Raw genomic sequence first — 27,548 nt, 5'->3', positions numbered from 1 at the left:
TTTCTCCACCAATTTATCCCTAGATGATGCTCAAGGAATTTCATCTTGATGGGATGAAGTTTTGTACTTGTCGAATTATGACGTCATAATGTAGGCACCTATGACATCATCATTAACATATTTTATTCCCCATGGAGAGGTCTTTACAATGAGCCATGTCTCATTTTTTTTCTATTCAGCGCTTTCGGAGATATAGAGGTGCAAAGTTTTTAGATTTTTCCAAGATTGCGGCAGAACCACGTGACCTATGATGTCATAATTCTCTTTAAAAAATTCTACAGGTGAAGTTGCACCTATGGTGAAAATTTCCTGTCAATCGGACCAAAGGTTGCAGAGAAAATCTAATTTATTCTGTGCTGACAAACAAGCAGACAGACAAACAGACATACAAACAAACAGACTCAAATGCAATACCCTCTCCTGTGGCGAGGGTAAAAAGTTATGCACGGATTCGGACAAAACTTGGTGGATATGTTAGGTGTGTGACGAGGACAAATTGATTCCATTTTCATGAAAATCTGTATACGAGTAATTTAAAATTTTTAAGCGATTCTTCGCCATTTAGAGATGGGAGCATAAACTATACATACTGTATAGCACAGTATCTCAAAATGTTGTGGACGGATTATAACAAAACTTGGAAAACACGATATCTCATCGACATCATACGGATGTATATGAAGACTCGTTTTACTCTGTGTGCGTTGCACATCATGTGCAGCGAATTTCACCTCCCTGCGCCTTGTATTTATTGTTATTTAAAAAATTATTGTTCTGTACACCGCCTTTGAGGCTCGGTTTGCAAGCCACCATCTACAAATCCAATAGAAGAGACAATTACTCTTTTATGGAAAATGGTTTTCGACTTTATTTTGTCCTCAAAAATAGACCACAGTGAACACACATTCGTGTTAAAAGATTGGCCTTTAAAACCTACCTTAATGAAGGGGGACAGACATATGTACAAACACACAAACTGACATTGTGTTTTATATGGTAGATCATTGTGATTGTTTCACAAAAGGTTTTCTTTTCACTATATTGCAGCAGGTTCTACACTTATCACAGACATCTGAGACTTGTTTTTGTTCATTGTGTCCCCCAACCCTTCCTCATAACCTCTGTCTCTATACAGCTGATATTTCTGCACCAAGCAATGCTCAAGGACGAAAAAAGCTAATCTTTGTGCCTTATCGAGATTCTGTTCTTACTTGGCTATTGAAAGACAGCCTTGGAGGGAATTCCAAAACGATCATGATAGCTAGTGAGTGCAGTAGATTTTGACATTTTGCGACGTGCACAAAACGGCACACGACATTAGTTGTACACTTTTGGATTTTTGGAATCTTTTGGGGTATGTGTGCAGCCGTTAAATGGTTTAATTGTTCTTCTTTTGCAGCTATATCACCTGCTAATGTGAACTACGGTGAGACCTTAAGCACTCTTCGCTATGCAAACAGAGCCAAGGATATCATTAACAAACCGACTGTTAATGAAGATCCGAATGTAAAATTGATTCGAGAGTTGCGTGCAGAGATTGCTCGGCTCAAAGCGCTTCTCACTCAAGGCAACCAGGTATCCTCTACAGTTTTCAACGTTCAATTCAGTGATGTGGACATGGTTTGCTTATTACCCTTACCAAAGGAGAGGGTATCGCATTTGAGTCCATTTGCCTGTCTGTCTATCTGTCTGTTTGTCCGCACAGAATAAATGTGATTTTTTTCTGCAACTGTTGGTCCGATTGACAGAAAATTTTCACCATTGGTGCACCTCCTCCTGTATAATTTAAAAATGATAATTATGACGTCATAGGTCATGTGGTACAGGCACCATTTTGGAAAAACCAAAAAACATTGCACCTCTATATCTCTGAAAGTGCTGCATCGAAAAAAATTGAAACATGGCTCATTGTAAAGAACTCTCCATGTGGAATAACATATGTTAATGATGATGCCATAGGTGCCTCCATTATGACGTCATAATTTGACAAGTACAAAACTTCATCCGATCAAGATGAAATTTATTGAGCGTCATCTCGGGATTGGTGGAGAAATAATAATGACATCAGTCACGTTGTTCGGCTTCTATATTTGTTTAAACACAAAAGACTTAAAAACCCACTACAAACACGTCCTGGCAAGGGTCTGCAATCTATGATTGCTCTTTGTTGTTGTTTTTGTGCCTCCACTGCCGAAGGCTGGAGGCATTGTTTTTGGGTTGTCCGTCCGTGCGTACTTCCGTTCGTTATCGTTATTATTTTGTCGCAACGATAACTCATGACCCACTGAAAGGATTTCACTCGAACTTGTCACAAGTATGAATTGTAATATAAAGATGAACCGAATTGAGTTTGGGCCCAAAAGGTCAGAGGTGAAATGCCCTTTGAAAATAATTTTGCAGACCATAATATCGAGTTAGAAGCATCTAATGTTGTCTTTTCTACTTGTCTCTTTTCTCTTTTGTGCTCTCTCTCTCTCCCCCTCTCTCAGATGACCTTTACTTTTTCATGTAAGCTTTAATTGAGGCCAAATGTAACACGGGCAGAGGCATATCCATCGATAAATTTGCGTTGATTTATATTTTCTTTTTGAAATTATTACCTGTGTTATTTAACCTATGTATTGCACTTGAAAAATGCTGAACTATTGACTCCCCCTTCTCATTCCACCAACTTTCCATACATTTCCCTTTGTTAATGCATGCTTTAATTTTGCAGTGCAGATTTTGTTTAACCATCTGTATACACAACCTATTGCATATAAATACCTTGGTTTTTTCCCCCTTATTTCCTTTGATCAGAATGCTTTGTTGGATTCACCTACAGCTCTAAGCATGGAAAGGAAATTGCACCAGAACGAGGCTAGGGTAAGTAAAATTTCCCTTTTAAAAATTGGCATGCACTTATTTTCATTACAACTTTTCACAACCGTCACCAATTTTCATTTTCAGGTGGAAGAGCTGACCAAAGAATGGACAAGTAAATGGAATGAAACTCAGAATATACTTCGGGTAGGCCTTTGTCACGGTTTTTATGCATGTCAACCAGTATTCCAAATTAATGGAGCCTCCCTGCATTTAGGCTTGCCTACATCCAAGTAGAAATGTTATAAATAATTTTCTGAAGCTTCCTCGTTTATGGTCAGTCAGCTGAATACTGATTGGAATATAAACTTCATTAAGGACCAATAAGCCAGTCACAAAAAAATGCCAAGCTCATGATTTTATGTTGAAACCTACACACCTCTTGTTCTATGACTTTATGCAAAACAGAAATACCAATAACTTTGCTTGTTGTTGGTAGATTTGTAATCATGTCACCAAAATATCGCATTTTATTGTGATCCAGGAGCAGACACTGGCTTTGAGAATGGAAGGCATTGGTGTGGTGCTAGACTCTGAACTTCCACACCTCATAGGCATTGATGATGATCTGCTCAGCACAGGAATCATTCTCTATCATCTCAAGGTGAGTGATTTGGGTTTGGAGATTGTAAACCTCTGAAACCATGGACTGAAGTGGTGTTTTTCTATTGATTGTGTTTTTGTGTGATCTTGCAGGAAGGAAGGACATATGCAGGAAAGGAAGATGTGGAAAATGAGCAGGATATTTGTAGGTTTTCTTTTGAATATGATGCATACTATTGTGAATTTTTTTTTTTTTTAATCAGATGTAAAGGACTAGATTTTGGGGGTTTATCAGCAATTGGTCCAGTGTTATGTAATTTCAATCAAGTATTTGAAATTTCCAAACCGATACATTTCCACCAGGTTTTGGTTTACTGATTTAGGGGAAAAAAATGTTTCCATTTGTGGTCTGTATGATAGCCATCTTGGATTTCAAAATAACCACCATTTGGACCATATTGCTCCATAGACCATATGTCGCCTCAAGTTTTACTTCTAAAATAAACCCAGATATCCACACCACAAAAGCAAATCTCCATGTTGGAAATCATCTTCTACTTTTGCGTGCATCGTATGACTGGGTAACGTCATTTGCTTTGCTGGGTGCGTGGTGCTTTGCCGCTGATGAAATCGATGCCCACTGTAGGTTTAAGGCAGAAATTTGCAATTTGTTCAGGCTGCCAGCAATAGCTCACCTACTCTTCTTGAAGTACACCGTGGAATATTTAACGGCCATCCAAGGGACGTCTGTCCGAGTGACGGCACGCACATTGATGAATCACCCTGCCTGTGAAACACTGGGATGATATTTTATAGTTGTGCCGGGATTCAAACACTGGCTAGATAGCTTAGATATGTGTGTATGCACCTCTAGGCTATCCTGCCAGCCACCTTGAAAGATATTGAGAAGAAAATTACTGATACATCTAAGGAACTAAAACCGTAGTGAACACGATGCAGACATTTAGAGTGCAACGCTAGAGTTATTTTTGTTGTTCATAAATGTTGGATTCAGACAGTTTTTGAATAAGAGGTACAGTGCAGACATGAAACTGAAATAGTTTTGTGATACATGTGTGTACATTAGTATTTGGTCATGGAAAATTAATGGAACAGTTTTTTTTTTTGTTAGGGTGCAGTAACCCTGATCTGTGCCAAAGGCACGATTTATCAGATTACAGATTAAGTCATTTGCAATGGCAAGTGCATTACCAGAACTCATAGCGGCCTCAATTTTAATCATTGCACTATGCTCAAATGTAGATTTACCACCAAAATGAAGAGCCTCTGTGAAACGCAGGTTCTAAACTCGAGAGTTCATGGAACACCTTGCCCTTTGCAGTCTTGAGAAGAAGTCATGAGTGGTGTCTGCGAGCAGCAAATTTGATTGGTTGAGATGATGTAAAGTACCGTAATATTTTGTCCAATTACTGCTAAACAGAAGGTTTTTGAAAGTGCCAAGAAGGTGATTTGTGTTTTACATTGTTCAAGTACATAATTTAATTGAAATATTTTGTTTGACTGTCAGACAGACAGACAAAGTTAACCAATTATTTAATCCTTCCTTTCGATTCATGAGCTAATGACAGCCATTTTGAAAACTAAAATGGCTATCAAACAGGTATGGAAATAAAGATGAAAACATTTATTTTCCATTTCAGTACACCATAATGATTAGAGAAATGTATATACAGTACAGTACTTTCATAATAATAATAATAATAATAATAATTCATTTATTTTGTATAGCGCTTTTCATGAAGCCCAAAGGCGCTTTGACAGAGTGCAAAACATAATGCATAACAAAACATGAAAACAACAATTGCAAAAAGACAAGAATCAATAGGGAAATATTTAAAGCAAAAGGAGGGAGAAGGAGAAGTGAAAGTCAGGGGTTAAATGCTGTGGGTTGAATGTTGAATGCAGTGCTGAACAGGTGGGTCTTTAGTGATGTTTTGAATGTGGTGAGTGAGGAGGAGTCTCTGATGTTGTGAGGTAGTGAGTTCCAGAGGGTGGGAGCAGCGATGGAGAAGGCCCTGTCCCCCCAGGATCTAAATTTGGTCCGGATGGGGGGGGGGGGGGGGGGGGGGGTCAGGAGGTTGGTACCAGCAGAGCGAAGGTTGCGGGTGGGAGTGTGTCTGGAGAGGAGGTCAGCCAGGTAGGATGGGGCCAGGTTATGGAGGGCTTTGTAGGTCAAGAGGAGGATTTTGTACTGGATTCTCTGGGGGATGGGGAGCCAGTGAAGCTTGTAAAGGACGGGGGTGATGTGGTCACGGGTCCGGGAATGGGTGAGTAGATGGGCAGCGGAGTTCTGAATGTATTGGAGTTTATTGGTGATTGTTGAGGGTGAACCATAGAGGAGGCTATTGCAGTAGTCCAGACGGGAGGTGATGAAGGCGTGGATGAGGGTTTCTGCAGCCGTGGAGGAGAGGGATGAGCGGAGACGGGCGATGTTTTTCAGGTGAAATAAGGCTGTCTTTGTGATCTGTTTAGTGTATTTGTCGAAGGAGAGGGTTTGGTCAAAGATGACGCCAGGATTCCGGATGAGAGGGGAGGTGGATACTGGGATACCGTCGATGTTGAGGGCAAAGTTATGGGTGGATTTTGTGAGCGTTTTTGGGCCAATGATGATTATTTCAGATTTATCATAGTTAAGTTTGAGGAAGTTGATTTGAAGCCAGGATTTTATTTCAGAGATGCAGTTTGTCAGGATAGAGTGGGTGTCGGTGGAGACGGACTTGGTGGAGATGAAAAGCTGGATGTCATCGGCGAAGCAGTGGAATTGGAGACCATGATGGCGGATTAAGTGACCGAGGGGGGACAGGTAAAGGATGAAGAGGAGGGGGCCAAGAACTGAAACTTGGGGGACACCTTGGGGGAGGGGAGCAGTGGGGGATTTGCAGTTATTGATGGAGATGAACTGGCGTCTGTCAGAGAGGTATGATTTAATCCAAGAGAGGGCAGTGCCGGTAACGTTAAAGGTGGATTCAAGTCGGGTGAGGAGGATGGTGTGATCGATGGTGTCAAAGGCAGCGCTGAGGTCGAGGAGGACGAGAATGTTGAGGTTGCCAACGTCAGAGGAGAGGAGAAGGTCGTTGGTGATTTTGAGGAGAGCAGTTTCAGTACTGTGGTTGGAGCGGAAGCCGGATTGGAATGTTTCATACAGGTTATTGGCAGAGAGGTGATGTTTGAGTTGAGCGGCTACAGCGCGTTCCAAAACTTTTGACAGAAAGGGTAGGTTGGAGATGGGTCTGAAGTTATTTAGGGTGTCAGGGTTGAGTCCAGGTTTTTTCAGAATGGGGGTAACAGCAGCAATTTTGAGGGATGGTGGGACGATGCCTGTAGACAGGGAGGAGTTTATTGTTGCAATGATAAGTGGAGAGAGAGCAGGGAGGGAGGCCTTGACAAAGCTGAAGGGGATGGGGTCAAGAGTGCAGGTGGCAGTTTTCATTCCTATGAGGAGTTCAGAGAGGTCAGTCGGGGAGACCGGGGAGAATTGAGACAGGGGAAGGCAGGATAAGGGGGGGGGGGGGGGGCAGGTGGTTGGAGGGGGAGCGGGTGCGGCGGTGGTCAAGCTGTTGTAGATGTTGTCAATTTTGCGTTGGAAGAAAGAAAGGAAGGAGATGCAGTTGTCTCCTGTGAATGACTGGGTGGTGGTGTCCAGGGGGCGGAGGAGTTTGTTTATTGTCGAGAAGAGTGCTTTTGGGTTTCCGGAGCCAGAGTGGATAATTTGAGAGTAGTAGGCGGAGCGGGCGTGGGAGAGGGCATCTTTGTAGTGTTGTAGGTGGTCCTTGTAGGCTTGGGAGTGAACTGTGAGACCTGTTTTATTGCGGAGTCTTTCAAGTTGGCGAGCACGAGTTTTCATCAGGCGGAGTTCAGGGGTAAACCAGGGAGCAGAATGGGTGAAAGAAACTGTTTTGGTTTTTACAGGCGCAAGCTGGTCAAGGCAGGAGGAGAGAGTGTGGTTGTAGTAGTCAGTGAGGTCGGAAGGGGTGTGGAGGTCAATGAAGGGAGAAGTGGACATTTTTTCAGAGAGGGTGGATGAGAATGAGGTAGGTGAAAGAGCGTTTAGCTTACGGAAGTTGATAGTGCGATAATGTCTTGGTGTTGGGGTGGGGATGTTGATGGTCATAGTGATGGCCAAGTGGTCAGAGAGGGTGAGGTCGGAGCCAGAGAGATGGTGCAAAATTAATCCAGTGGAGCAGACAAGGTCCAAAATGTGACCACGGATATGCGTAGGAAAGTTGACATGTTGAGTGAGGTTAAAGCAGGTGAGTAAATCAGTGAAGTCAGTGGTTATTGTGGAGTCAGTGGAGTCCATGTGGATATTGAAATCACCAAGGAGGAGGATTGAGGGGGAGAGGGAACATAGCTGGGTCAGAAAGTAGGAGAAGTCAGACAGGAATAATGGGTGTGGTTTGGGAGGGCGGTGGAGGACAGCCATGACTGACTGCGTGCGACCAGAGAGTTTAAAAGCCAGGTGTTCAAAGGATGAGGATGAGGCGATGGGGATGAGGCTGGTCCTGATGTCTTGACGGTGGATAACGGCAATTCCACCACCTCGGCCCTCCGAGCGTGGTTTATTGATGTAGGAATATCCATTGGGTGTGGTGAGGTTGAGTGTGTAGTAGTCCAGAGGTTGTTGCCAGGTTTCGGTGAGACAGAGAAAGTCCAGTTTGTTATCCAGGATGTATTCGTTCAGGATGAGGCATTTGTTGTTGAGGGACCGGGTGTTGAACAGGGTGAGCTTGATGTTGTTTTGAACAGCAGGGATGAATTCAGGTGATTTCGCCAGGGTTCGCAGGCAGGAGGTGCGATTTTGTGCGTTGCCGTGACGAGGTACACTGGGACGATGAGTGGTAGTGCGCTGAGCCGACCAGAGGACGGGGATGGAGTGACCTGATTGTACATATACAAACTTACGACCGGAGCCACAGTGAATGTACCTGGGTCGTCGGAGGAGTCCATTAGATTTGATGGCAGAGATGCATGATGGGGTGGAGCGGGTATTGAGCAGAAGGAGCCTTGCGGCGGAGTACCACAGAGCCATGCCAGGCAGGAGCGGAGAGACGAGACGAGGCCAAGGTTGAGGAGGTGAAACAATGGTCCCAACCCACGGGAGCAGGCCCAAGGAAACGAAGGAGCCAGGTAGGTGAAGCCAGGAGCAGAGTCGGGACCAAGCAGAGGGCAGGCAGGAGCAAAGAGACGATCACGAGGCCAAGGTTGATCACGGCAAAGCGGGAAATGCAGCGGCAATCAACCGCCGCCGCTACAAATCAAGATCACGGCGGGAAAACCACCGCCACACCGCTGCGAAGGACACAACCCACGAGAGCGTGCCCGAGGAAACAGCGAGCAGGCGAAGGACACAACCCACGAGAGCGTGCCCGAGGAAACAGCGAGCAGGCGAAGGAGCCGGGTCGGCGAAGCAGGGAGCAGAGCCGGGACTATGCGGAGGGCAGACTCAATGGCCAAAAAATCCGCACGACCACCAAAAAAGCAAGCCACAGACAGTGGCCCGGTCGAAGAAGCGGCGAGCATGTGACGCCTGCGTCCTCTTCAGACCGGCCCGGAAGCATATATGCATATTACAATGCTTGGAGATCTGCAGGTCCTTTGATGAAAGCAAAATATGTCAAATTTATTTTTATTCTATGGATCAAATTTATTAATATAAAATTACATGTGTTGTAAAGTGGTGAAAGTTGGGAATTATGCGTTTTTTTCCGCCTCCAACCTCCCTCCCCTCTCTTTTCACCTTCCTACCTCTTGTGATTGTACATTGCCCAGGCCTGCATGCTGCTGATCTGGAGAAGGTACACTGCTTTTTTGAGAACAATAATGCAGTGGTTACTCTCGTACCTCATGATGGCTCCCAATGCTCTGTAAATGGGCAGCTTGTGACGGAGCCTACACAGCTAAGTCAAGGTCTCTGATAAATTTACAATCTTTTAATATAGTTCTATAAACGTAAACAAATTTTGGTCGAGTCTAACACGATATAATATTTTCATTAAAAATGCACTGAAATTATATGCTCTTGCTTCTTACGACTTGGAAATTGTACATTCATTCAAATTGTGCAGGTTTTTTTCATATCCGGGTGTTTGAACAGAACAGAATTGCACACACTGGTTGAAATTGTGGAATGGAATTGAATTATACGATAACTAATACAAAGCCCATGAAAAATGACTGTTTGGAATAGTTTATTCGACGATGCAGCCTCGTGTGCATGCCAAAGTCTGAAGCCGCGTCCTCGTGTCAGGTGTGCTTATATCTTCTTTATTTATAAGACATCCTACAGACATAAATGAACACTCGTTTTACTCTGTGCATGTTGCACATCACATGCAGTGAATTTCACCTCCCTGCACCTTGTATTTATTGTTATTTAAAAAAACGCTCTGTACACTGCCCTTGAGGCTTGGCTTGCAATCCACCATCTACAATTCCAATACAAGAGACATACTTGCTCTTTTCTGGAAAATGTTTTTCGAGTTTGTTTTATCCTCAAAAATAAACTGTTGTGAACACACATTCGTGTTAAAAGATTGGCGTTTAAAACCTATCTTTATGAAGGGGGACAGACATCTGTACAAACACACAAACTGACATTTTGTTTTATTTATATGATAGATGTGAACATGTGCCCTTCCACTATTGTAATACAGTCCAGCAGAAATACACAAAATGTAATTTGGTGTCTGGATTGCAAGCTTTTCCATGTTCTGATAAATTATGGGAAAGATATGAAATCATGAGAATGACGAACATTTTTATTATCTGCATTCGCACATAATCCATAGTAACTTGTCCGTTACTAATTCCCAAGAATCTTGCATCGGCGTGGTGTTTTGGTGTTTGCATGCAAATATTTAATACAAGCCGGTCAGCAGGGTACCAACTAGTTTGTATCACAAGAAGACATTGCATTAGACTTTGTGTCGACACTTTATTGTTTTTATTTAAGTCCTGAATATCTTACTTTTGGTCTGCTCAGGGGATTGCAAATAATGATATCTGCAAAAATGGTGAAAATCTCCAAATAATACTTTGTTACAGACTTTGGTCAGACCCCACAAGAAGGTGGGAATAATTAGGACCATTATAAAGGTAGTAGTAGTTGTAGTAGTAGTCGTCGTCATAGATTGAATTCACTTAATTGGAGAAGAAACATGTTTCTCATTCCACATAATAGAGGATCCTGATCTCCTCATTTAGTGGTAAATTACCTGGATACTTCAAGGGTTTTTTATTTTATTCTAAAGTCTTTATCACTTTCCCAAAATTTGCCAAACCTTTCCTAATTGGATCGAATGTCCATGACAAAAATCTGGCAATTTTTATCTGTCTACCATCAGCACTTTGTAAACAGTCGAAAACTCTAGCCATGTTATTCTCCCAACACTAAAATGTTTGTCTGAATTTTGACCAAATCGTGGTATTACTTTTACTAAATAATAATCACTTCTTTATCCAAAGCTTTTGTTTATCTCCCAAGTAGTTTTGTGTGGCCATACATGCCATTTTATTTTGTGCTCCTTTAAGAAACTTTTATTCTTTTTTTTCAGTTTTTGATAATCAAATATATTTGTGTTTACACCTATCATTTTAAGATTGGCAATTACATTTGGAACCATAAAACCTGGCTTGATTTTGCATTGCCACATAAGCATACCAAATGCCATTTGACTTTGATTCCAGGAGCTGTGATTCTACTCGGCAGGACAACTATGTTCAGATTCAACAATCCAAAAGAAGCTGTTCAGCTCAGGGAGAAAAGAAAAGTATGTACAATTTTTTATTGATACACAAAAATTGTGAAACTGCAGCTTGAAAAGCAAAAGCACAACTACCTGTCTTTTTGGCAAAGCCAAGAAAGACTCAGCTCCAACTTTTTGGTCATGCCTATGCCTTTTGGTTTTGGTCATGCCTTTGTAGGGGACTATACAGGTCATTTGTTTTCAGGTCTTAAAATCCCTTCAAGATGAGCGCAGCACCACATACTTGCACTAGACGTGGCTGACTGTGGTTTTATTGTCCTACTTCTCCAATAAGGTTTTTCATATCTGAACACAGGCTTGTATAGTCCCTGATGAAGGACTTATTGTGCTTGAAGTGTTAAATCTTTCCAAACTATTTTTCATTCACTCATAGATATTCTATTTTTCAACACAAAAAATAATTTGTTTCCCCTTGCATTTTCTTCCATATGATTATGGAATTTTTGTAAAAATTGATTATGTTCAACAACAAATTATTTGTTTAAGATTATGTTCTAAGTTTGAGCAAGATGATGGTTAATCTGATCAATGGGGATTCATTATGTGCTTTCATTCACTCATACTCAAGATTGCATTGCATTTTTTTTTCTTAGAGCGGGATGCTGTCTGCCTTAAGTCTGTCCATGACAGATCTCTCCAGGTCTTGTGAAAATCTTTCCACTGTTATGCTTTATAACCCTGGGTAAGTCTTGATGCTTGGTTTTGTGTATGAATGTGCATTTATTTATTTTATGATTCTTTGAAACAAAGTTATTGATATGTTAGATACATGTATAACAAAATCTTTTTAAATTTCACAAGATATGCAATGTCTGTGTTAATACTGTAAAAAAACAAAAAAACAAAAACAAGGGGAGGGGGAAGCACGTGTGATATTGTGGCGTTTAATGAACTGAAAGAATAACCCGTTTGTTGGCTTGAGATTGTCGTCTTTTAGCTTCTCTGCGAACTCCTCTGCCTTCTTTCTGCCTGATGAGGGGTCCAGACAATGGAACATCCTTCTCTGTGACATCTTTGATCCTCCATCATGGCCACTTTGCCAGCATGGGATTGACCAGTTCTTTCACTCCTGATCGCTCCCGAGACGTTTCAAATCTTTGTGGTTCTTCAAAATCTTGCTCAGGATGGATTGGTTGAAACCTAGCCAAGCTGCAGCATCTCATTGACTCATCTGATGAGACAGAAGAGAAGAGTACATTTTTTTTCACATTTCACATCAGAACTCACATTTTTGGAAACTGCGAAACAAATGAAGAATTCTAAGGAACCGAGACAGTGCGCACGCACGCACGCACGCACACACACACACACACACACACACACACACACACACACACACACACACACACACACACACACCCTTGGGCAAAACTTGGTAGGCATGGATGAGCTCCAGCTTATTGTCGCCGGTTCTTGCTTTCCTCTCATGATCCATGATGACAGGGGACGATCAAGCAACACTGTCAAATCTGAAAATCTGAGCTGCAGTACTGTACTGTACGAGGATTTCCTGAAGTGTGGTGCCACCACCTTGTCCATGAGGTTCAACTTCTGTTTTCTGTTGGGGTTTTTTTTTCTTTCTTGGTGCATTACTGAACTTCCAGGTTTGATATCGTGTAAATGTGTATATTTTATTTGCAGTTTCATTTGCATATTTATTTGCAGTTAATTTATTTCTGTCGTTCGCCATGGTTTTGATTCCTATAACCGGGATCGTGATTCTTATATGCGGGAATTTTTGTACAGGTTAGTATAGGGAAGATTTGGTTCCAGCGATTTTGATGCTTATACGTGGGTGATTACAACACGCCGTCTTGTGATTAAATCCATCAGTAAAGCAATGGGTAAAAATTCCGAGTGTAATAATAATTGTAGTTTGCTCTGGCTATTCCTGCTTTGATATGATCGTAGCTCAATTACCCTGAAGCATATCACATACTTCATCACACCCTCGCTCGCATTCCTCATATACATCCCGACCTTTATGTGTTTTCCAAATGGTAGATTTGAGAAATTCTACAACTCCTCCCTCCCTCTCCCACTCAAGGTTGGAGATTGAAAGGCAACACAAAGAAGAAATGGAAAAACTGAAACACAAAAGGTTATACCTTTATGCCATTGAACTTACTGTTCCAAAACTTGTATTCCACCTTTTCATTGTTAATATGCAGTGGCATCGTTTCTTTGGATGGATGGATTTATTCTTCTAGCATGCACAAATAAAACGTCTGAAGATTGCAAAATCAAAACAAAAACTGAATGCATTGTCATTCATAAGGAGAGATATTTTTGTACCTTGTCACTGAGGTGTAATAGATCCATTAATTGTTTTTGGTGTTTGCAAATTGTAGGGCATGGAAGAAAAAGTATTTTGCTGGTTTAACATATTTATTTATTTCCTTAACTTCTGGTATATTAAAAAAGTTAGCAGAACATTTGCAGCTCACCTGGACTTTAGTCCGAGAGGGGTGGTGGGTTGAACCCCCAGTATAGAAATTTGCTCTCTTCTCCAAAACTACACACACAATTACCACAACCTTCAATTTGACCACAACCTTCATCACCCATGATGTACCAATGTTTGTTCACGGCATAAAAAAATCATGGTCTAAGAGGGTCTACGGGTGTTTTGAGTGACTGATGCTGCTCCTGTTTTTGATATTTTTGAATCCCAGGTGAGCTTCAGGACCCACGGTCCTATTTTTGATGAGTATCAACAGTTTATTTGCTGTCAGGTTCTTCCTTTGCTTGATGTGAAACCTGCTTACTAAAAGTTTTACATATTTGGCCATTTAACCCTTTTTTTTTAGTTTGCTTTGTAATGTGAAGGAAACTATATAGTCGTTTATTTTAACTCGACAAGTCAAATTTTGCGATCATTTTCCGAGTTGCCTTTTATTGTTTTTAATGCCATGATAAGAAGCCCAAATTTGATTCGTAAATAATAAATATTACAGTATTTGCTCAAGTGTTACTTGGCCATGATCTTTGTATCCTTGTAAGTTTGTTGGAATGGATTAAACATCGATTTACTTGCAGACTTATTTATGCTGACCTTGTTTAACCAGGTTGGAGATAGCGGAGATTGAGGAGAAACAGTGTGTCGCCAAAGCAGAACTGGAACGCATGCAGGAGGAAATGGAGAGCCAAAGGATGGAAACAACTAAGGTTCAACAGCAGATACAACGGCAGGAAGAAAGCTTGAAACGGAGAAGCCAAGATATTGACAATAGATTCAAGGATTTCCTTGCTGAGAAGGAGCGGTTTGAAGAAGAGCGACAGAAAGGGAAGGAAGAGATTGCCCTTCAGCGAGTACAGCAAGAACAAGAGATCGAGACACGTGTGCAAGATGAACTCCAGCGGTTTAAGGAGCTGCATGAACAAGAGAAGGCTGCCAAGTTAAAGATTTTGAAAGAGTTGGAACGGTTAAGGCAAGAAAAAGAAGAGCAGAGTGCCAAGCTCGAATCTGAGAAACGTCGCTTGGAAGCACAAGAACAAGAGCAGTTTGCCATGGTAAAGAGAATTCACGGGGAGCTGAAGGAGCAACAGGAATTAATTGGGCTCCACAAATTTATGAACCACCAACGACTTGATGAGAAGAAACAGGCACTTGAGGATCTTCGAACCGTCTTACTGCTGAAAAAGGAAGTTCCAAATGATGGCGGTGGCGATTTCGGGAATGTTCATCAAGCTGAGCAGACTTACCTGAAATTAAAGCAAAATCAGTTAGAGGTGCTTTCAAATTTTGAATCAGAACTTGAGCAGGAGATGCAGGGCCTGGAGACTGACATAGAGATGGAGCAGGATGTATTTAAGGAAATGCAGGAAAGATTGTGCAGGGGAATAGTTGATGGTTCTGCAGAGTTTGAGGAAGAGGGGTCACTGCGTCACACTGAGCAGAGTTTATTGGCCAAAAAGAGGCGGTTTGCGTGTTTGAAAAATGAGACCTTGCTTTCTGTCAGCGAAGAGAAGCAGAGAGCTGAGGAAATTCTGGAACAGGGTTTGTGCAATCTTGATACGACATTGTGCCAAGTAGAGCAGGAGCTGGAGGAGACCGAGGAAAAGTTGTTTGAGCACCGGGCAAACCAGAATCAGTTGCAGCTTCTTCAGCAGACATTTGAATTCACAACCAACGTGGCTCGCCAGGTATGTTCATAGATGTTGCTCACAAAATGTTGTCACCTCCACAAGTGTGATTGAAAAGCTCAAAATTCATATTGCAGTTTGTATGATGTAATCTGTTTGTATTTTGAATACACATTTGACCATGATTCATTTATTAATTTATTCTACTGGTTGCATCACTTTTGAAGTGCAGTTATGCTGCTGATAGTTAACCTAGACCTAGAGTTTAGGGCCAGATTTTAGAACTTGATTCAGCTCCAGCCCGGTTAAAATGACAGCTAGAACAGCACTCGGTAGAGCACATACCTCCACCAGGCTGAACAGTTTACCTTGTGCATCCCACGATAGGATGGATCTGCATCCGGACCTGAACCAAAATCTAATCTGCTTGTTCTTGTCACCTACCCAACTCATCCACAAAGTTTTGTCATAATCCATCCACAACTTTTTGAAATATCATACTGTATATAGTTTCTGGCCCCATCAAACAATGGTGGAAAATTGCTTTTAAAAATTTTAGGATCCGGATATTCACCAAAATCTAAACATTTGTCCTTATCAAACACTCAACCTGTCCAAGTTTCGTCCGAATCTTTCAATAACTCTCTGAGTTATCTTTCTCACAAATAGACAGACAGAAACAAACACAAATTGGGGGTGAAAACATAACCTCCTCCTTCCACCTTCAGTGGCGGAGGTAATTAGTGTATTTGTTTAAACGATAAAAAATTGTTATTTAAAAACGACTTTTGATAGTGCTTTCAGCAGGAAGAAACTGAAATTCAGACAAGTATGTCGGGAGTGAAAGCAATGGAGCTATACTCACTCAGTCCAAGAGTACAAGTAGGTCTAAACACTAAACAAATTCATACAAGTAGGTCTAAGCACTAAACAGATTCATACAAGTAGGTCTAAGCACGAAAAAAATTAATACAAGTAGGTCTAAGTACTAAACAAATTCATACAAGTCGGTGTAAACACTAAACAAATTCATGCAAGTCGGTCTAAGCACTAAACAAATTCATACAAGTAGGTGTAAACACTAAACAAATTCATACAAGTAGGTCTAAACACTAAACAAATTCATACAAGTAGGTCTAAACACTAAACAAATTAATACAAGTAGGTCTAAGCACTAAACAGATTCATACAAGTAGGTGAAGATATGAATGAGTGAATGATCGTTTTAAGGCCATTTTTCCCCGCTAGAGCGTGGGTTAGCCTTGCGGGCCCCATGACAATCATGGTTCCCTTTTTGAGGCAATGTTTTTTTTTTTATGGCTGGCTGCCTTTCTTGACGCCAACCCTTAGTCGTCTCTTACGATGCGCAGGGATACGGTGTACCTATTCTAAATCGGGGTACACGTCGGGATCATTCATCCCAGCAAGTTGGTACTCAATTTGCTGACCTCGGAAGGATGACAGGCTGAGTCAGCCCCCCTGGCGTTAATTCAGCGATCGACCGGGATTCAAACTCAGGATCCTAGGATCCCAAGTATTCATACAAGTAGGTCTAAGCACTAAACAACTTAATACAAGTCGGTCTAAGAACTAAACAAATTCATACAAGTAGGTGTAAACACGAAACAAATTCATACAAGTAGGTGTAAACACAAAACAAATTAATACAAGTAGGTCTAAGCACTAAACAAATTCATACAAGTAGGTGTAAACACGAAACAAATTCATACAAGTAGGTGTAAACACTAAACAAATTAATACAAGTAGGTCTCAGCACTAAACAAATTCATACAAGTAGGTGTAAACATGAAACAAATTCATACAAGTAGGTGTAAATGCTAAACAAATTAATACGAGTAGTTCTAAGCACTAAACGGATTCATGCAAGTAGGTGAAGATATGAATGAGTGAATGATCGTTTTAAGGCCATTTTTCCCCGCTAGAGCGTGGGTTAGCCTTGCGGGCCCCATGACAATCATGGTTCCCTTTTTGAGGCATTGTTTTTTTTTTATGGCCGGCTCCCCTTCTTGACGCCAATCCTTAGTCGCCTCTTACGATGCGCAGGGATACGGTGTACCTATTCTAAATCGGGGTACACGCCGGGATCATTCATCCCAGCAAATTGGTACTCAATTTGCCGACCTCGGAAGGATGACAGGCTGAGTCAACCCCCCTGGCGTTAATTCAGCGATCGACCGGGATTCGAACTCAGGATCCTAGGATCCTAAGCATTCATACAAATAGGTCTAAGCACGAAACAAATTAATACAAGTAGGTCTAAGCACTAAACAAATTCATACAAGTAGGTGTAAACACGAAACAAATTCATACAAGTAGGTGTAAACACGAAACAAATTAATACCAGTAGGTCTAAACACTCGGGAGTGAAAGCAAGGGAGCTATCCTCACTCAGTCCAAGAGTACTGCACAATGAAAGAGGAAGCTGAATCTGCTCTTGCAGTGGTTGCTACGCATAGAGAATGCACCTGAGGATTTTTGATGAATGCCCGGCTCTGCAGTCTGTTAACTACCAGGCTGTGTGTCACTCACTTCCTTTCTTTTGAAGAGTGAACTGCTGCAGTCTGGAGTCAGTAACCTGTTTCCTTTTTGTAAGGTAATATAAGCCTTCATAAGATATTTGAGCTGGTTTAAACCAATCCTTTTAAAATGTATATGCTGCAGTTTGACAGTTGAATGTAATTTCACTTTTGCTGGGTAACCACCTGTCTGGGTGCCAAGGTTTTCTGAAGCACCTTTCCACTGAATATAATGTTACCTGTTGCTCGGAAATGAGCTGTCTGGTGCCAAATTATTGGATAAACTATGATTGGCATATTCACGTTTCCAATGGCCCTTTATTATTGCATCGTGTTTGGAACACAACCATCAGTTTTATGCTGATGGTAATGCCAAGGCTCGTTTTCCCCTCTCGCATGGGTTGAGAGCAGGAGGAGAAGGTGCGGGAGAAAGAGAAAGAGATTCTGGCGAGGCAGGAGAAGCAGCAGCAGGAGGCGTTAGAGCGCACTGCTGCAAGCCTCATCCATAAGCTGCAGCGTATGACTCTGGACGAGCAGGCACGACTCAGGGAGAACAAGCGAAAGCTGTCTGTGTTGCCTGAAGGAGTGGAGGAGGCTGACCTTAGGGTCTCACTTGAGAATCAGGAGAAAGAGCTGGACCAAGAAAGTGATAGGTGTGCTCATATATGGCAATTCCCTGTGATATATTTTTTATTTTAACAGACACTAATGTGCACATTACGTGGTTTCATTCACTGTCGATAATTTGGGTGAGCACCATTAAAAATTTGACCTTTGGTTGGCCTGGACTTTCTGCTACTCATTATTTATTGCAGATTGGAGCAGGAGATTCATCAGCTGAAGAATATGATGCAGCAATGCGAGGATGGTCATGGACATCACTCGAAGGACCAATGTGCCAGAACTTGCCTCGAGGCCACAGAAAACCCTTTGCTTGGCAAGGCCACTACAGGAAGCAAGACTTTCTTGGACCGTTATCAGTATGCTACTTTCCACCGATATTATTAATTTGAGGGTTTCTCCATGTTATACCCAGTTTGAGAAATGTAGAAACACATCCTAGGCCTTGAGATATATTGTCACCATAGTATAGAAGTACTAAATGTCTGGCAGATGCACAGATCTCAAGTCAGCTTTGTGGTTTGGCCACCAGCATTCTCATCTGAACCTCTAGCTCATCATGTAGGAAATCCAGGTTCAAATCTCATATACCATGTGTTACGTGGTCCTCCCGGTAACTACCTGGTCTTGGTGACCCCCCGGACCGTGGGAGGACCCCGCCAGAAAGATCTCTGATTTATACGCTTTCGTAGCGCAATCAATATGAAAGACACAATCATTCAAGTCAATAAGAAACCCCACACCAAGGATCCGGATTACTCAATAATATATTCCCCAATCAATCAACAACCATCAACAATCAATCACCAATATTACTAAGATGGCCATCTCGTATATTTCCCCCCTTTCCCCACTCACGACCCCTCAATGGTCACTGTCCCTCACAATGTCTCTGGGCCCCTCCAGACCAAGGTGAAGGTCGACTTCTCCGCACACGGGCGGTTGAACGAACCCCTGGCTGACGTGCTCCAAACGTGCACGTCGCGTACCGGGAACAGCTGCTGCAGCGCACACCTCCTTGCAAAGCAAAGCGGGCAAAGCAAAGCGCGGCTCGCAAAGCGCACGAGGCCCAAGGTGCGACCCGTACGCGTCCTTGTAGACGTGGAGGCGAACTGTGCCGGACGCTTGGTTCCGTGCACGAACCCACGGCAACTTGACGTGTAACCGGTAATTACCCCGCACAGGTAACTCCTCTCGCCAGACGGGCTTTCAAACGCAGCGTTCCCCACGCTGCTCAATATCGACACCGCTCGCGTCGGAGCTGGGCGATGAGAAGAAGATGGCCGCTTTTCCCGGACCTTGTCTTCCTCTTTTCTTCCGGTTCACCATCCCGTTTCCAGTCTCCTGTTATCCAGAGCGCCTCTAACCATTTAACCACAACAACCTTTAATATAATAAACACTAATAAGCAATGACCTGAATAGTAATTCACATAAATTCACATAAATCCGTAACACATGTGCTTGTCCTTTGTTTAATGCCCTTGTAATTCATGCTAAAAAGTGCACCGATACCTGCAAATGTCTTTGTCTTGCATGTTATTCATGTTCAAGCTCCTCCATGAACCTTAGATAATTATCTAAGGATAATTTATAATTTAAATTATAATTTAAAATATAATTATAATATAATTTAAATTATAAAATTATAATTTAAATTACAATTATAATTGGAAAAAGGTATTTTAAAACGGCATGATTCCAACTACATGTTATAATCCTGTTGCTTCATGGCCATGATATTATGTCATAGAATAGGTTGTCGATGTGTGAATGTTGAGCTGGCTGTCGGAGCATACATTTGTTTATATGAGAAGGAAATATGGGGTTATTCTTTTGGACCCAAAGTTTGGATTGTACCTTGTAATGGAATTCATCCAAGACCTCGTTCACAGAAGTGAGGCTTTATTGAAATCGATTCACACAAGTCCTAGGCACACAAGCAATTAACGATTAGCTATTGAATCATATACAGTACAAGTATAAAGTTTACTCGAGCATAGTATAAAGACCAAGCCATCGATCTGGTCTTACCAAGATCAATGCAGCGCAGACCAGTACATGGTGCGGTCAGAATGCGTAATTCTCCCCTCACTCATAAAGAGCGCTCTTCTATATCCAGCACGCATTGGATCACCACACCCCAGAATTCCCTTTTCTTCTTCTTCAGTTTCACTACATTCTCCTTCACTTAGAATTGCAATCGGGCTAGAACATTAGTAGTGTAAAATCTACCAGCCAAAGCGAGTAGGTTGCTGACAAGGTCGGTCAATATGAGTGCGATAAACTCTGTCAGCCCCCTTGCCCCCAGTGCCCAGCAAAGGTGAACTCTCCTCGCCGGATGGCTTACCCTGAGGACTCTGAAGGCTCCCCGGTGCAGTTGACAAACCCACTGGATCCGAAGCAGTATTGCTAATAGCAGCTTCAGCCGGTCACGAATTTAACTTATAGGGGGAGATCGTGGCATCATTGACTTGTTCTCTGCATGGAGCGAAATGATGGACCGACATGGTAGTCTCTCTACCATCGGGCAGCCGAATATGCGCATATTCGGGATTCGCTTCTGAAATGTCCACGCGGTCAACCAGTGGCTCATATCTGCTCTGTCGGACAGCGCGTTTCAGTAACACAGAGCCTGGCTCGGCCAACCATGAGGGTAGCGACTGCCCGCTAGAACTACGTCGTTGGTACTGGAACATTCGTTCATGAGGGGTGGCATTAGTCGAAGTACATAACAGGGATCAAATTGCATGCAACGCTTCTGGCAACACTTGCTCCCACATGTCCGAGGACATCCCGCGTGTCCGCAAAGCCATGGTTCAATGTCGCCGCAATCGCGCAGTCAGATGCATCTGTTTCCACTACAAAGGGGACCGACTCGTCGATGGAGACCACGACGGCGCCAGCTATGTCATCCTTCAGTTGTTGAAAGGCTTTCTGGGCTGCCAAGGTTAGCGGAAATGTTTTCACTCGACTAGAGGACGTATTTTCTCTGAGAACCGTGGGACCCACTGAGCGTAGTGCGCGAATAATCCCATCGCTCTCTTTGATGTTCCCCGGTCGACGGGAGGGGCTAGATTGAGTAGGGGCTGCAGGCATGCCAAATTCGGCCGTATCTCCCCTCCAGAAACCTTGTAGCCCAAGAGGTCTATATATCTCATGGAGTAATTGCATTTGGCTTCGTTGAAAGTCAGGTGGTACATATGGGCCACTTCCAAGAACTGGTGCAAATTTGCATCGTGATCTTTCTGGTTCCAGCCGCACACCGTAACATTATCCACGTAGACAAATACATCTTTCAATTGCTCCTTTGTTAGAATATCGTCTATCGCCCGTTGGAAGCATGAAGCCCCATTCGTAACGCCGAATGGGATTCTCTGAAATTGGTACAGCCGCTGGCGAGACTCGAAGGCTGTGTAGGGGCGGTCGACTTCTTGTATTGGAATTTGATGATATGTGCTACGAAGGTCCAGCATACTGAAAACTCAGTAGTTAGATACAGCTCTGACCATGTCCTCCATACGAGGTAACGGGTAGGCATCGAGTTTGGTAAAGCGATTGATCGTTTGAGAGTAATCGACGACCATGTGCTTGCGATGATAGGGCTATTGACGACCAGCACTTGGGCCTGCCACGACGAACAACTGGGTTTGATAACTCCGAGTAGAAGTTGTTTAGTTTCGTCCACGATAAATTGGACATCAGGCTGGGAATACCGCCGAGATTTCATGGTGACCGGGTGGAAATTTGGAGTTAAACCTGGAAATAGCGGTGGAGGTTCAATAGCCATCGCCGTTAGGCCACATACCGGGTTCGGCACGGCGAGTCGCCGGTTGGCTGCAGAGAAGGTATGAGCCCCGCTAAACTGCATTTCTAGGCGTCTATGCTGATTCAAGAAGTCATGTCCGAGAAGTGCGTCAGAGCACAGATTCTGAAACACCATTAGCTCCACATCAGAGGACGTAACCTCATTAGCCACCAGCTTAACTATGCAAGTTCCTCGGGATCGCTGCCACAAAGACCCGGAAGCCATGTACACACGTGTGTCGTCGCAACAGTAGGCCAACCGTGTCGTTCAACTAGCCGCTGGCTGATGTAACTCTTGTCACTCTGCCAGTATCGATCAGCGCTTCCACCGATTGGCCGTTGATTTCCACCGGGACGACAGCCCTCGCTAAGCTGCGTGGAGTTCTTCTCGAGATCCCAGAGGAGTGCGTGTCTGCTAGAGTCGTCCGTCGGCTTTTGGTCGATCGGCAGACTTTGGCGGAGTGGCCTCTCTTCCCACAATTATGACACGTCGTCTCCCGAGCCGGACATTGCGAGCGAGGGTGACGGCATTTTCCGCAAAATAAATATTTGGCCGTGGGCCCAGTGGGGGTTGCTGCAGCCGCGGTATGCGGCTTGTTCACCTCGTCGTGCGGGCGCTCGTGCATCAGCAGATTCTGATTCCAAGCGATCTTCAGCGTTGGCCGAAGTGCTCGCAGTTATTTACGGACGGCCGTACGCCTCAGATCTTGCTTGTGCCAACTGAAGTACCCGAGCTTGGTCGAAGGCCGTCTTGAAGTCCAGCATGTCGTTTTCGAGGAGGCACTGTCGGATTGCGGGAGCCTGGAGCCCGGCTATGAAAGCATCACGTACTAGGTCATCCGTGCCCTCCACAGCAACACTGTCTATGACTCCCGACCGAGCAGTCCCGACCGAGCTGTTGCAAGATTTGCGCGTATTGCTCCAAAGACTCCGATGGTTCTTGTTGGCGCGTCGCAAGAAGGTGCCATGCGTAAATGGTGCTCCGAGGTTTGACATAAAGAGCCGTCAAGGTATCCACAGCGTTCTCATGGGTCGCGCAGTGGGAGAAGTATTCGTAGACGGAATGTGTCACGTTGCAAGAAAGTACATTCAATTTCTGCGCGTCGGTGATTTCCAGCACCAAACCCAGGTAGAGCCCCAGGGAATGGAACCAGTGGGTCCACTGACTGGATGCATCTCTGGCATTAGGATCACCTCCGAATTGCTCCAGCTTGATGAACTTGTCCATTGTTTCAGCGCTTCACAGAATCGATTTCAATAAATTGTAATGGAATTCATCCAATACCTCGTTCGCAGAAGTGAGGCTTCATTGAAATCGATTCACACAAGTCCTAGGCACACAAGCAATTAACATATTAGCTATTGAATTGTATACAATATAAGTACAAAGTTTACTCAAGCATAGTATAAAGACCAAGCCAGCGATCTGGTCTTACCAAGATGAATGCAGCGCAGACCAGTACATAGTGCGTTCAGAACGCGGGATTCTCCCTTCACACATAAAGAGCGCTCGACTATATCCAGCACGCATTAGATCACCACACCCCAGAACCCCCTCTTCTTCTTCAGTTTCATTACATACCTTGTGCTAACTTTGGCACCTTTAGATTTTCTATTCTTATCTCTACACTGTTATTTCAGTACTATATAGTTAGCCTGTTCCCTGCACAGCAGGAGATGGTATTTTGTAAGTGTGTTTGTGTGTGTGCGTGTGTGTGTGTGTGTGTGTGTGTGTGTGTGTGTGTGTGTGTGTGTGTGTGTGTGTGTGTGTGTGTGTGTGTGTGTGTGTGTGTGTGTGTGTGTGTGTGTGTGTGTCCGTCCGTCCGTCCGTCCGTCCGTCCGTCCGGATGTATCCGTTCGGGTGTGTTCATCTGGGTGTGTCCGGGTCATAACCTTTTTTACCATTTGAGCTATTGTCATAAAATGTTCACCAAAGCTTTATTATGATAATACGGAGAATGTAAATTAATGATTTTGTAAAAAGGTTAAAGGTCACTGTCACATAAAATCAATTTTCATCCAATTGACCTGAAATTTCAATTTGCCATTTGAGTTTTGTCATCAATTTTTCAACAAAGCTTTATGAGAATATGGAGAAGGCAAATTAATGATTGGGTCAAAAGTTCAGAAGTTCAAAGGTCAGTGTTGCTTAAAATCGTCAATTTTCATCCGATTGATCTGAAATTTTAAGAATTTGCATATTTGGTCACTGAATTGGTTCACCCACCAATCAAAAGCTAGAAGCTGATTGTTCTTTTTCATATCGAAAGGTCAAAGGTCAAGGTTGTATAAAATCACCAATTTTCACCTGATTAACCTGACATTTAAAGAATTTTCATATTAGGTCACTGAATTGATTCAGCAATCAAAAGCGAGAAGCTGATTGTTGTTTTTTTTGATCAAACAGTCTAGGTTGTATAAAATCGTCAATTTTCGTCCAATTGACCTGACATTTTAAGAATTTGCATACTGGGTCACAGAATTGGTTCACCAATCAAAAGCTAGAAGCTGATTTTTTTTAAAATCTAAAGCTCAAAGGTCAAGGCTGCTCAAAATCATAAATTTTCATTTTGTCTTTGTTTTTAAAACTGTTTTCGTTATTTTAATCTTACGGAAGAAGAAGAAGAAGACATCTGAATACAAACGGACGTGGACAGACTTTCCATTTTCAGATGCTTTCTAGTTTTTAATTTTGCATACTGCCTCGCATGACTCTAGGCCCAGAAACAGCTTCGACAGAACCAACGCTCAGTAACAGTACATCAGATTGGACATGTGCTTTATCTGTTTTATGAATGGGTTTTATCCACAAAAAACACATTACTGTCTACCATCTTGCTTTGCTGATGAAATGATCTACCTCTGGTATTGAAGGTGTCAGCTCAAAATAAATGCACGGTTGCTGCACCCAAATGGGTTGCTGACTTTAAGGATGGATACGAGTTCCTTGAAGATGTCTCCAGGTTAGGATGGACAGCAGATACGACAGGCCCACAATCTATTCCCGTGGTCGACACATTGATCATGTCGGTTAACCGCTCTGACGCCACCAAAATATCCAAGTAACTTAGAATTTCTGAATGCAGCAATATCACCAATATCCACATTCACCAGTGGCCAAATACATCCAAGGTCTTGCGAGATGAGTCCACCAAAACCTCAGCAGTCGACTGCATTGGCAGGTATAATGTTGGGAACTGGTTCAACACAAATCAAGTCACCTTTATCACTCGTCTGGTAACCAATGACTAAGCGTGGCTTGACCACCAGGATCCTGAAAATGAATTGGTATCCATGTATGGTAATTGAAGCACACTAGATCACCACTACCCAAAAACAAATCGCACCCAATACTCAGCTAGAAAGATCCCTTTTCCGTGATGTCAAGGGAATCCTGCCGATTGAAGTCCCAGCACAGTGGCTACTGATTCACTGATAGAGAAAATGTTTTGAAGCACCTGAGATGTGGCGGAAAGAGAAACTTGGAAACTTTTCTTCTGGTGGCAATAACAGTTTAAAGGATAAATGAAGCTAGTACATTGAAGTCTAGGTACACGGGAAAAAAAACAACAAATGTGTGTAGTTTTTGATGACACTTTTTCATCTGCTTTCCTTATCCAACATCCTATCTGGCAGCTTTTTGTGTCTATGACTTTGTTATTATGTAAATGATTTATTCCTTTGGAAAATTCTCTGCCGTTTTGAAGCCATTTTGTATTTATAATGTCAAGCAAATTGTCATACAAGTAAAATATTGGCAGCATCGCATTTCTCACATTTTGGTTGTCAAGTGGACAAGGCCTCGTTGTATTGCCCTTACTGCTCTGGGTTCGACTCCTGGCTGCTCATGAATCTGGCCTGGAGATGAGTTGAGCATCACGGGTCTATGTTCCTACAGAGACCACTGTGGTGTCCACTGACCTGCATAAGGTTTTTAAAAATAATATATATTACCTCCAATAATAATGCATATTAAAATCAGTGAGTGTTGCATCTTTCCTATACATCTCCAAAAAGACCAACAGTCCATTCTACTTATTTTAACAACTCAAGGAACTGATCTGTCCCACTAGTCATGGCCTCTTTTAGGCAAAGTACATTTTGTAGCTGACTTCGAAAACTAGGTGTGGACTGTGCATTCTCATAGACACCATGTCAACCTCTTCCTCGGTACTCCCCAGCTTATAAGCCTGCAATGAATTTAAATGCATAGTATAATGGATTATTGGTCAATCTCTATTGGTTGTCACAAATCTCTGGATTCTGTGGAGATCAAAGCACTGAACATCATTGCCATCACTCATCTAGTGGCCAAAGCTCATGCCGTACTACTTTCTCACGATGGACAGATGGTTACCTCTTCATTATGCTGTTTTTCATCTCGTTTTACACTCTGTTTTGGCTTCCACACCTCACAAGCCTGATCAGAATGCACTCATTCATCGTTGTTCAAGCCTCCAATGTCCAGTCATCTCCACTCCTCTATCATCCTTTTCTTCTCCATAATTGTCCTCTGTTGTCAGTCCAATCGTATTCTGTCCTCCAGTACGTCAAATAAGCAAGGTGCTTCCATCACAACATATGACTTTGTTTTAACCTCTCCTGACTCATCCCACTTATACCTACAGGTTTTATTTTATCATATCCTGTTCATTTGTTTCTTTTATGTCTGCTTATTTCTTCCCCATTGCATCACTCATTCCATTACTCTCCATTCTTTTTTTTTTCTCGTGCTAATCCATTGTGTATCGTACAATTTCTCCCGTGGAATTCTACAACATCTAGTGCTGCAAATACATGTTTATAAACTTTCTTTTCAGTATGTCAAGGAAATATTATGCAAACGTGATGATCTTTCATTGTAAGCAATGTCTTTAAGCTCTTACGGTATTTGCTATGGCGGCTTTTATTCTGTTGAAGCTGCCAGTTGTGTGTGAAAGTTTGTGTTACAAATCCTGCTGGGATTCATCATTTTTCAGAAGCACTTAAGGGCCAAAAGCACAGACGTTTGGTTTGGATTATTTTGGGCCTGGTGGGCTTGTGAGAGCTGTTTCCTGTCAGCAGAAGAAATGCTGTAGGCCAAACCATTGTGCTAAATTAGAAATGTCTGAGCCGCTGCCTATGTTTCAGTGATTCCGTTTTAGCCTTATACTTCCCAAAGGTCCATCACAATTTATTTGACCACAGGTTTTATGTACTGCAGTTTAAAATAAATATACGGTAACAATGAAGAAGAAAGATGTAATGAAGAAACGATTCTTGTGTTCATTGTAGAGATATCAGGAAGCGTTTGCCTTGGAGAGATG

The 27,548-nt window shown here is 42.7% G+C and overlaps 1 protein-coding gene across 1 annotated transcript in view; it reads left to right on the top strand.

The window, feature by feature from the left end:
* Positions 1-27,548, top strand: part of KIF16B (kinesin family member 16B) — a 100,957-nt gene that overhangs the window by 48,195 nt on the left and 25,214 nt on the right. Inside the window, exons 9-21 of the mRNA XM_068128454.2 lie at positions 1,136-1,264; positions 1,400-1,575; positions 2,800-2,865; positions 2,950-3,009; positions 3,347-3,466; positions 3,559-3,610; positions 9,196-9,333; positions 11,113-11,195; positions 11,786-11,874; positions 13,240-13,293; positions 14,261-15,338; positions 18,227-18,468; positions 18,631-18,795. Coding sequence (XP_067984555.1) covers positions 1,136-1,264; positions 1,400-1,575; positions 2,800-2,865; positions 2,950-3,009; positions 3,347-3,466; positions 3,559-3,610; positions 9,196-9,333; positions 11,113-11,195; positions 11,786-11,874; positions 13,240-13,293; positions 14,261-15,338; positions 18,227-18,468; positions 18,631-18,795 — 2,452 coding nt within the window. The remainder of the gene's footprint in view (positions 1-1,135; positions 1,265-1,399; positions 1,576-2,799; positions 2,866-2,949; positions 3,010-3,346; positions 3,467-3,558; positions 3,611-9,195; positions 9,334-11,112; positions 11,196-11,785; positions 11,875-13,239; positions 13,294-14,260; positions 15,339-18,226; positions 18,469-18,630; positions 18,796-27,548) is intronic.

The sequence above is a fragment of the Myxine glutinosa genome, chromosome 9 (genome assembly GCF_964187855.1).
Source record: "Myxine glutinosa chromosome 9, kmMyxGlut1.1, whole genome shotgun sequence".
Taxonomy (NCBI): Eukaryota; Metazoa; Chordata; class Myxini; order Myxiniformes; family Myxinidae; genus Myxine; species Myxine glutinosa.
The sequence above is the reverse complement of the archived record's forward strand: the minus strand, read 5'-3'. Positions and strand labels throughout refer to the sequence as shown.